This window comes from Typopeltis vanoorti, chromosome 12, assembly GCF_054136105.1.
Source record: "Typopeltis vanoorti isolate ZY-2024b chromosome 12, IOZ_Tvanoo_1.0, whole genome shotgun sequence".
In the NCBI taxonomy this organism is placed as follows: Eukaryota; Metazoa; Arthropoda; class Arachnida; order Uropygi; family Thelyphonidae; genus Typopeltis; species Typopeltis vanoorti.
The window spans coordinates 38,847,949-38,860,000 of record NC_143560.1 but is presented as its reverse complement, the minus strand read 5'-3'; the positions used below and the strand labels follow the sequence as shown (position 1 = coordinate 38,860,000).

Below are 12,052 nucleotides of genomic sequence, written 5' to 3'. Positions count from 1 at the left end.
TAGTTAGGAAATCATAATTCAAATAATATTATTTGAATTATGATAATATAGATTGCAGTGAAGAAATGGTATTTGAAGGTCTAAAGGAAATGATATCTGGTATCTCAGTTTGTCTCTGAACAACTCAAGAAAATTAATTTGTTGAGTTTTCAGGGACAACTACATACACTTTGTCTAGTGGATAACAGAGACATGTGAAACTTGAATCTCAGATTTAGTCTTTTTCATCAGCAAATATTATTGTAAACAGGGTGTCAAATCCCTTCAGTTGGTGAATGTGACAATGAAGTGATCTCCTGGGTGGCACCCAGCCTTGTAAGGATTTTTTTCTGAGAAAGGAATATGTGGAAATGTGAAGCCAGTGATTCTGGAAGGCTCAGTAGACAGCTTGGAGCTTCAAAGAAAAGCTAGAATGAAGTCTAGTTCTTTTTGAGGCATAGGGCCCTTGCAAAAATATCTCCTGTATAATAGTCAGATGATCTTTGAAGTCTGAGTATGGTCTTTTGTTCAGATACTTCCATAAAATGATTATTTATTATAGTTTTCACTTTGGGTTCTCTTATGTACATGCTTCTGAGTTGGACATAGGAAATGGATATACTAGTGGACTCTACAAAGGCAATCAACAGAATATCATATGGAAGATTGTTATAAGACTGGAATAGATAGGGATGAATGATTGGTAGGTAAATATCAGAATGTCATGTCTAGAGAGAGATAAAGATGAAAATAATTAGTGATATATTTCAGGTTTGAATTACTGTTGCTGTTCATCTTGTATATTCATGATATCGGGGATAGTCTAGTAGTGTTGGGTGGGGTAGGGGGGGATATCCAATTATTTGTGAATAATATCCAATTAGGAATGGTGATGATGAATGCTTCTGATGCAGAATCCCTGCAAGATGACTTGATTTGACGAAGCATGAACAGATGATATGAGCTTCAGTTCAGTATAACTAAATGCAAAGTTTATGCTTTTTTGTACTGAAGACATTGCGAACTGAACATGTAGTGATGGAAATTCATGTATTTCAAAAAGCTAATCCTAGAAGTAATAGTGGACAGAATCGAAAGGCATCGACAGTATTACTAATATGATGAAATAATTACTGTTGAGGAGAATATTTCAGTTTAATTCTCTTCATAGCAGTGGAATGTTCATATGGCCTTTTTCAATTTGAAAGTGAGTTAGGCAGTTTCATACAGAAATTTTTCTCCCCACAAAGCAAGCAAATGGGCTAAGGAACACATGCAGTTAGAAACAATGAAATTTAATAAAGAAAAGTAAATACACAATAATTTAGATACATATTTAAGCTCTGAATCACATGCACCTTGTTATGATTTGAAGTAAAGGGGGAAATGCAAAAAATAAAATAATAACAACTAATGTCATTATATAGTTGTTACTTAGTAAATGACTGTTGAGAGTTTTGACCACAGTGTTTATGATGACATGATTCATCTGAGAATGGTATGAATCACATGCATTGGCAGAGCAAAACAGTGTACATTTGATCATATATACAGCAGTGTGCAAACTAACATACAACAATATATATATACTATTTTATTATTATTATTACATGACATCTCCAGGGAGTCCATAGACTCATTGAAGGAAGGAGGGCACCTACTCTACAACTCTGTCTCCACCTCAGCTCACCAACGGCATCTACCACACATCACCACCAATAGTATTTCCACAGAAATTAACTGAAACATCCATGCCCACAGCAGGATTCGAACCTGCAGCCTTTTGGCTGGAGAGCGGATATGCTAACCACTTGGCCAACCAGGCCATGTTAAGTAGATACAAGAAATTTAATAATTTATTAATACAAATATTTCAATCTGAAAGTAAAAAATTATCATCAGTGAACAAGTAACTCACAAGGTTGAGGAACAACAATGGATTTTTGCCTTTCAATAGATGGTAAGGTGTGCTCTCCAAATTTTAGCTAAGGATCAAAAATCATTCTGGATTAAATTAAGGCAGTATAATGATGCCTTCAACACTATTTGAACTATTGCTCAGACTTAACACCACAAAGAGACCAATGTAACATAGGTCCTTAACCAGAGGATGCTAGCCAGTGTCCACTCCATATTATGCCAGACCAGAATATTTAGGCTTTTTTAAGGATAATGTAAGATTGGTGTTCCTGCAGTCTTTTTTCCAACAGAACATCCTGTTTTTCCAAATTGTAGAGGGGGGTGGGTAAGGCAATCACATTGAGCCTGGTAATTACCAGGTTCAATGTGATAAGAGAGAGATGTTATCCTTTGTAGAAGGTGGAAGAATGAGAGAGTTTATTTACTGGAAAAAAATTGTGGGAAACCAAATTAAAGGATCTTTGAAATTGATTCAGAGATTCCTGCAATGTATAGAATCAGGAACTTTCTGTGCAGGGTCAGGGTTCTGTGGGACAGGCTTGTAAGCATCACAGACATGCTGAAGCTTTTTTGAGGTGAAACCTTTATGTAGCATATGTCAAGCAACCTCTAAAAACTCTGTCACTTCTGAAAATTCTTTGATAATGCAAAGACACTAATTTAATGCAAAAATTCTACCAAAAAAAAATTGAAAATGTATTCCTTAAAAATAAAAGAATCTATAAAAATGCAATCTGACATGCTTCACCTAATACTCATCATGTGCATTTTACAGCACATTGTGAATGAACATGCTAATATAATTAACTCTCAGTTTTCAAGAAAGAAGAACTAAGTAAAGGATGTTGTCTGTGTATTTATTTAATTTTACATAGCACCGTTAATTCTATTTCTGTAAGTTTCTAAATTTCTCACCTTTAGTTTATAGTTCTAAGAATCATTTATTCTTTGTTTATGTGAGGACTGTTATTTAGAAAAAAATCTCTCTCATTGAAAAAACTACAATAGCATAAATGTGGTGTGGTTAACTTTAAATTACTATAACCTCATTAGTATCATCATAATAAATTGATTTTTGCACAAAGTAATTGGTGGCAGAAAAATAGATTATTTTAGATGTGAAGATGATACAACTGGCTTGGCAGAAACTAAGGAAGATCTGGAGCGGTTGATTCTATTGGTAAAGATGAAAAGTAATAAAACGGGGCTTAATTTAAACTTCAGCAAAACAAAAGTGATGGCTTCTGGTAATTTAAATGAATTTATAATAGAGGGAGATAGAAATCATTGAAAGTTATGATTTACTGGAGTCCAGAAGCAGAAATGATGGTAAATGTGAAGATGAAAGTAAAATAAACTTGGCAAAAATTATGAAAGATAGAAGTGTAAGTAAGGCCATGAAAGTTAGAATTGTCAAAGCAATAGTATTTCCAGTAGTGATGTATGGATGTGAAATCTGGATTATTAAGAAGAAAGTGAATTGATTAATTTGAATTATGGGTGTGGAGGAGACTAGTATAACCAAGTGAAAAAACTTTCAACATATATCTCTAATTCAGAGTATTTTAATAATAAGGTGTGTGACACCTTTTGGCTACTAGCATGTGGAAAGATGACGTCTGCATTACTTCAACCTTGGTATCATTTCAGGGTCTGGTTCCCACTGATGAAACCTCAATAAAGGTCGAAGCCGGTCTGGATAGTGATCCTTCCCATAATGCATAGCATTATACATGTCTGAAAGGATATGTGTTTGCATTATGAGATACTATGGCAAGTAATGTAAAGTCATTAGCCGCTATATATACGAGTTGCCCAGTCCTGAAGATACTTCAGGTGCAAACTTTGTTTGCTTATTCTTGGATAAAGGATTAAACCAAGAATATAATTTCTTGGCATTTTTAATTTATAGTATACCCAAGTGAAAAAATTTCAACAGCCTTTGTACATAAGATCACCAATAGTCAAAAACAACTGGATGGCACCTAACAACAACTCTCTTTGAAGTTTTGAGGAATAAATGGAGAAAGGAAGATATGATAGAAACATATAACATAGTAAGGGATATTAGATGCAAGATTTTGCAGATTATGGAAAATGTCAAGTGTAGATTCCTTTCATGGTATGTGGTGAGTGTTCAGATTGGGCTACCATTAGATGTGAGTACATCTTGGAAAATGCATGTCATGAGAGACATGATAGATATTTAAGTATGAATGTCTAAATGAGCCCTTCCTTGATGAGTGGTCTGATTCCTTGAAGAAGCATGCATAATAATAATGTATTTTTTTTTATTAAAAAAAAAGTAGCATCATTAAATACTCTTCTCTTGTCTTACACAGATGTTGCATTTTTAAGATGGTAAAAACCACACCAAGGGCCAACTAGTCATTGTTCAGCTTTACTTTGTGAAACTTTTATTGTATATATGTGATTGATCACTAAAATGATCCAAGTATAGAACTCAAAACATTAAGGTTAAAATAGCTTTAACAAAAGTTGATTGAATTATGTTAGGGTTTTAATTTTTTCTGCAAAAACGATAGGAAGAATAATTTATTATCATTAAGTAGAACTTGTGTATTGATATCAAATAAGATGATAAACTTTATTTATAATAATTTTTATTTTTAAATATTTTCAGCATATATGTCAGAAAATTGCTCCTTTGGTGCATCAGAATTCTTCATTTCACAAATGTAAACTTGGCTGATAAATCGGTCAATTGTTGATTCTAATCAATTGATATGTATTCAGAACTGATATATCATGCTTCAGTTTCCATGTAGGCTTTTTATAAAAGTAAAATTTAATTTTAACATATACCGCCCTTATTTGTTTAACTAACTATTTCTGGACAAGCTCCTGTGTAGGGATATAAACTTGCAAGTAGTTTATATTAAAAGAAACGTGAGAAGCAACATGCCATGCATTGAGTTCATATCTTAGGTATTATAAATTTCTCTTTACTTACTATATGTTTTTTCTTAGCATGCACTTGATATTCTTAATGCTTTTTCCACTTTATTCCCCCACAACAGAAGAAGTAATTCTTGATGTAACTTACTTCTCCATAATTGTTTTTTGATTTCTGTCTGTTCCTACAATGTTTATCTGTATAAATGTGAATAATGCCCAAACTTCTAAATGGAGTTTTGTTTGAAGATTGTCCCTGTTTTTAATAGAATAATATTATTTTTCCTTTGTTATGGTCAGGCTCCAGAAATGCCATGTAAATCTACTGGTTACAAAAAAAATTTTACTTGCCAATAGTATGAATTGTGGTGAAAGGTGTATTTGTATTATTATGTATTATATATTATTTCATATCACACACACAGATCATCTTTAGTAGAATTTAAAACAGCCAAATTCAAATTATATGCAATAATTTTTAAGAGATCTGATACATGTCTCTTTAATTTTGCTACCAGTCCATCCCCACCCCCAAAAAAAAAACATGTTACATGCTGCTTTTGTTTCACTGCCTATTAAACCAATTACTATTCTTCCATCTCGCATCTATCAAAGTACACTGCATCTGAGTTTTTGGAGAGGAATTATGTAAACAAATACTTCCTCTGATTTTTATCTATGCATCTCATGTAATGGACGAGTTTCTCCTCATTTGCAATATCTATAGAAGCATCTAGAAAAATACTCACTACTGGACTCCTTGATTTCCTTATCTAATTTTTGTTTACATCAGCAGTAACTGATGCAATTACACTTCATATCATTTTGATACTGTTTTGCTACAAGGCATATGAAGTTTTTGAAGTAACTAGTTTATTGACTTTGGCTTTATAATAGACTGTATTAAAAAAAGCACTTCAATTGAATGTTTATTTCAAAATCAGGTGTTTTCAAATATTTTAGAATCCATCTTTTTTTTTGGAAACATAGTATAGTGATATCTGGCAAAGTCTGTCACAGCATTTTTTTTGTGAAAATCGAAGTTTCGTGAAACCTAAATGTCTCTACTCAAGACTGTGAAAATCTTATAGTAATCTAGAATTTCTGTCAGTAGTCCCAGGATTTTTTTTATACATTCAAATTGCAACTTTGTAGCACTTGAATTCCCTGCATCATTTGTTTTGAAAGTACTTGATTGTTTTTAGTTGATATAGAACTCTATATAGAACATAATAGAACTCTGTTTTTTAATATTTTCTGGTTCCTTACTTTTGCCTTCAGTTTCTAAGAACAAGAAAAATATTGTATGTTGTATTCAAAATACTTTTAAGCTTCCCATTTATAAACCTTTCACTTTCTGTTTTCAGATTTTGTGGTTGGCCCATAGCTATTTATACTAAAGAAACATGGAAACTGAGTATACATAATATGATATTGAAAATGTAATAATATAATATATATACATAATATATTTGGTGATAATATATTTATAACATTATGGTGTTTGAAATTCATTTTTCTATCATGTTTTTTTTTTCTTTTCTCACTTCTTCATAGACATATTTTTTGGTGATGTTGTGCATTATCTTAACTTTATCGATCATTTTAAAATAGCTTGAACCTGGTATATATGTAGCAGAGAATTATGATGAAAAATTAAATAAACAAGTTTTACATATTGCATTCTGATTACTCTCTTGAACTATCCTAGATTATTATATATATACATGTACATATATATATTTTTATATAATATATATATTATAAACTTTTATTTTCTTCTGATAAAATTATAGTCTACAGATGTTATCCAGTACTACTGTTTTGTATATTGAATAGCTGTGATAGTTAGATAGAGCCTACATATCTCAGTCAGTATAGACAAAGCCCTTTGGTCGGAAAGATCTGGGTTCGATTCCCGTCCATGACGAGGAACCTATATCTGGTCTCTTTTGACTAAAGGTGAGTTAGCTGGCTTCATACAGAGGTAGAGGGTTTTTCCACCCAGAAACCAGGTTTTTTGTCCATCAGAATAGGCAAACCAGCCCCATGAATATGCTCATCTACAGACATAGGACACTCCTGGAATAAGGATTGACCAACCTATTCTGTGGGATTTTTGGTTTCGAATGCCTACACGGTGAGGTGTGGGGCTATGCATTAGTGTAAATAAAGAAGAAGACAGTTAGATGAAATTATTATGTCTTTGTATTCTTGATTGCTAAGATTTGAATGACTTATGTTATATTACATGAAAATTATGTTTGTTTTTATACATAAGGCGCACAGAAAAAATTATGAAATAAAATGAAAATTTATATCACTAAAAGACACTGGTGCTATAATGAACAATGCATGAAGGAATATAACAATTACAGCAACTCGTATACTACATGAAATGATTCATGTAGTTAGTTCATGTAGGATGTAGTGAGAGGATTCGTAAGCAAGTGACAGATGACAAAGATGGCAACAAGTATGTGAAATGCTCACTATAAGGAATTGAAGGCTTGTGGGTTACAAAATTTAGTTCATGGGTAAAAACAAGTTTTATAGAATAGGTAGAGAAAATTTTTTCAGTACTTTTTGAATAATTTTTAAGTTGAGATATTTTTTCAGTAATTTTAAGTATGGTTAGCAGGAATGTGAAGACTGACATTTTTAATAACTAATCTTTAGCCATTACATTTTGGAAATCATTTGATGGCCTGCTCCATCTTTCATATCAGTTAGTTATGCACATTCTTTGCAAACATTTAATACAAAAGATAACACAAAAATATAGCAGACAACTTCCACCCTTTCATATTATTAATGTTAATTCTTATGATTGTGTGGTTGATTTTTTTTTTTTAGCTGCCATGTTAAAAAGCAGAGTTTTTTCACCATTGGAGAGAACCTTATTTACCTATACCAAGCTCAACTAACTTTCAGAATGGACGGGGGAGGGGAGGGTCCTAGAAAAATTTCCTCTAGTGGATAATTAGAACCAAGGAACTTTTTTCAGAGCCTTTTTTGTCAGTTTGGAGTCTTCTCAACTGCCATTCTTCATTACAATAATTGCCATAATATTTTGATCTCATCTTCTCAATGTCAGGATGATTTGCAAAATAGCTCTTATTGCTCAGTAAAAAACCATTTGAATGGGATAAAGATATGTTGTGCATGATATTGAGAACTGTGATTTTTCATTTTGTATAAACTATGTTATTGCTTTAATATTTGTTTTAAAATAACATAATTGCACAATAAACACAGTAATAAACTTTAATGCAAGTACATCACCAATGTGTGTGTGGAAACAACAAGCAAATTAAAGAACAGTAATACAAGGTGCATGTGCTAGAAATTATTTGACAAATTAATATAAAATTAATTTGTCAAATAATATTAAAACTATTTTTGATGTTTACATAAAATGAGAATCTCCCAAACTTTGGGGGGGGGGGAGAGAGAGAGAGAATCATTCGGATTCAAACTAGGCTGCTGTAAAAAGGGCTTCGAAACTTTTTTTTTTTAATTTTTTTGTAAAGGTGCTCATATGTAAAATTAATTTTATGGAGAAGATGAGTTTGTTTCATCCCACAGGACTCTGTGTTTAGTGCCAATACTATATGTATCAGTCCAGATTTTTGAGGTTTCACATATTCATTGTAGTATTGAAGTTCATTAATTATTTTCCCCACAGAATGTCTTGTCTGTGCTAAGTATGTCAAGGAATCTGTTAAACACCAGCTAAAGATAGAGGTGACAATTTATCTTCTATAGATAGTAATAGATGAAATATCCTGATTTGATAACAAAATTGAAATATCCTGATTGTATAAGAATCAGGATATTTCAGCTGGAAAAACAAGATTTTTAAATGAATTGAAGGCACTGCCATGGGTAGCCCTCTGACTTTGGCAAACTATTTTTTGAACCATTTATCCCCAATCCTCTCTTTGGTTCCATTACATTGCTGATGTTTTTGCTGTTTGGTCCCATTCTTAAAATGAATTTACCACTTTCCTACATCGGATCAATAGCTTTCATCCATGCATTCAACTCACCATGAGAAAAAAAATGCTGTTAGTTTACTATTCTTGGTTCTCCTTCTTACTCATACATCCTCCTGTACTTTGTCAACCAGTGTTTATCAAAAACCTACCTTTACTAGAAGATGCATTTATCAAAAGTCTGCTCATCACACCTCCCAAAAATTTGGTGTTATCAAGTCATTAATTAATAGAGTGCATAATGTGTGTTCATTTCCCTCAAGCTTACAATAAGAACTTCTCACTATCCAAACTTTAATGGATTAATGGATAAGTTTAATGGCTAATCTTCATCAAATCTAACAGACGACTGATTCCTACGTTTCAACACCTTAGGATTCTTTATTAATTTCTAACACTCAGCAACCATTTTTAATTGGTAAACTGATTATTGTATGTACCTTGTATTCCTGTTCTTTGATTTGCTTGTTGTTTCCACACACAGATGATGTACTGTTATTTTTTGTATGAAATATTTGTACTTTCATTAAAGTTTATTACTGTGGTTATTGTGTAATTTTGTTTAATGGTCATGCCACACGTATCTTTTAAAGATTAGACATATTTGCTCTTATGTTAACACCAATATATTTGCAGTATGAATTCCTGCAGTTATTAAAACTTAAAATTCTAGAACACTGAATGGGCAAAAATTACCTGGTTTCCAGAGTTATTTACATTTTTCAGTATTATTTAGTATCTCCTTTCATTTGCCCACCTTTTAACCTTGTTCCGATCATACTAATGAGCCAGTGCATTAGTGCTCCCCTTAATAACCTTCCCCAGATTTTCATCATCTACAAACAACTGAATATGAAGGTTGAATAGTAATAGTCCTATTACACGGCAATGTGGAATATCACTGGTAACTTTCCTTCTCTTTTATCTTATATTGATCCCTCTCATATACAATTCTTGATATCAGGTAGCCAGTTTCTAATCCCGTTCACTAACTTGCTCTCTAAACCCTATATTTTGCAACTTAAATATCAACTTATCATATGGCAACCAGTTAGATGTTTTTGCATAATGAAATAAATAAATAAATAAAAAATTAATCCCTCTCACTGCCTTATTAGAAAAAGCAATCAGATTACTAAAGCAACAGCATGCCCTAATAATATTATCCTTATCTACACAGGTCTGTATTCAGTTGAGATCTTACTAATTTTTTCAGTATCTTAACAACCACAGAAGTAATAAAAACTGGCCTATAGTTTAATCCCACTATCATATATACTGGCACTAACCTACTCTCTCCTTGCACTCCTCAGGGATTGTTCCTGTTGCAAGGATTTCATTAAACAGCTTGTTGAGTAGTGCTGCTAGTTCCATAGCCCATGTCTAAAAACACATGGTGAAATCTTATCCACGTCAATCTTCTCTGAAATAAAGCCTGCTTTACTGGAACGAACTAATAAAGCATTCATTAAACAGCTCTACTACAGTATGTCATTTGTCTTGGTCTCTTGATCACCTGTTCCATCTAGAAAAGAAAATTTATTAACAGTCATTCCTTCTCTTGCTGGCCACATAACGAAAAACTTCCTTGGGATTGTCTCTTGAATATAATGCCAGTTTCCTTTCATATTCTAATTTTTTTCTTCTTTACAATGTTAGTCAACCGTTCTCACTTGAACTTCATATTCCTCATCCAACTGTTCTTCACTCTATACCTTTTTTTCATAACTTCCATTTCATCTACAGTTTCCTTTTTGATATTTTTTACTCATCCGTTTTATCTGTATCAACAAATATTCTGTGAGCAAATATTCCTTTAGTGACTACCTTGAAATTCCTCCATCCATGGTACACCTCTGAATCAAAAAATTAGAATAATCAAAGAAAATGTATTGGTTGATTTCCAATTCTAATTTATTGCATAGAAAATAATCACTAAATATGAATTAGCATCATCAAAATCTACATACTTTATAGATTATGCGAGGCTTGTCTGAAAAGTTCTCGGCCGCGACAATAGATGGCAACACTATCGGCAAGATTTTTTTTTATTTTTTTCAAAGTTGGTACATCTGTCGTAAGCATTCATGTGAAATTGCAAGTCATTCTATTAAGTAGTTTATTTTATAAAGCTGTCTGAAGCAAAAGTGTTGTCTGTATCCCTTGAAATGGATAAAATTGAGTATGGTGCGGTTATAAAATTCATTGTAAAAGAAGGTTTAACGCCAACAGAAATTCATTCGAAGTTCATAAAAGTTTATGGGCACTCTTCGCCTTCGTTTTCGATCAATTAAGAAATGTGCGTTACACTTTTTGGAGGTCCATGTGAAGGATCTCCAAAAAGTGTAACCAGAAATGATTGATCGAGTGCACATGGTATTGGATGACCGGCGTGTCAAAGTGCGTGAAATTGCTGAGGCTACAGGCATTTCGAAAGAACGTGTAGGATATATTTTTCATGAAGAATTGCAAATAAAAAAAGCTTTGCGCAAGACGGGTGCCGCGCTTGCTCACAGCAGATCAAAAATGCACTCGCATGAAAATCTTTGAATAGCGCTTGGAGCGTTTTAACAATAATAAAACTGATTTTGTGCGTCGATTTATTACTATGGATGAAACCTGGATTTATTATTACACACCAGAATCCAAACAGCAGTCAAAACAGTGAACAGAAGCCGGTTGTTCAGCGCCAAAGAAGACAAAGTCGGTTCCATCACCAGGAAAGGTCATGGCATCAGTGTTTTGGGATGCTAAAGGCATTTTGTTTATTAATCTTGAAAATGGTAAAACTAACCTGGGAATACTATTCTGTTTTTACGAATAGAGGTGATTACAGCTGTAGAGGGGTATTTTTTAGATCTTACTGAGAACCACTATAGGGACCGAATAATGGCACTGGAGCATCGCTGGAATAAATGTATTAGTCTTAAGGGAGATTATGTTGAAAAATAAAAATAATTTTGAAATTCTAAATTCGTTTTTTCATTGTTAGGCCGAGAACCTTTCGGACCACCCTCGTATTTCATTGTTAGCCTCTACTTTACATCAAATAGCCTCAAACGCACAGCTACATGGGACATTGTTACCATCATTTTTTTATTGCCTCTAACTGGACTTAAGTCGACTGATTCGTAGTACTCCCCCTCCTCTCTTCTGTCATTTCTAAAAATAGTATACCAATTACACCCCATCCGAGTTACCATATCTGATTCTGATAGCCAGGTTTCATCAATGACGAG

At 32.9% G+C, this 12,052-nt stretch overlaps 1 protein-coding gene across 1 annotated transcript in view; it reads left to right on the top strand.

Annotated features, from left to right (window-relative positions):
• The window catches only part of LOC150100717 (N-acetylglucosamine-6-sulfatase-like), a 147,580-nt gene extending 141,088 nt beyond the window's left edge, over nucleotides 1-6,492 (top strand). Inside the window, exon 13 of the mRNA XM_090401336.1 lies at nucleotides 4,544-6,492. Within this exon, the coding sequence (XP_090257462.1) occupies nucleotides 4,544-4,612 (69 nt within the window). The 3' untranslated portion in view covers nucleotides 4,613-6,492. The remainder of the gene's footprint in view (nucleotides 1-4,543) is intronic.
• Nucleotides 6,493-12,052: the final 5,560 nt, after the last annotated feature.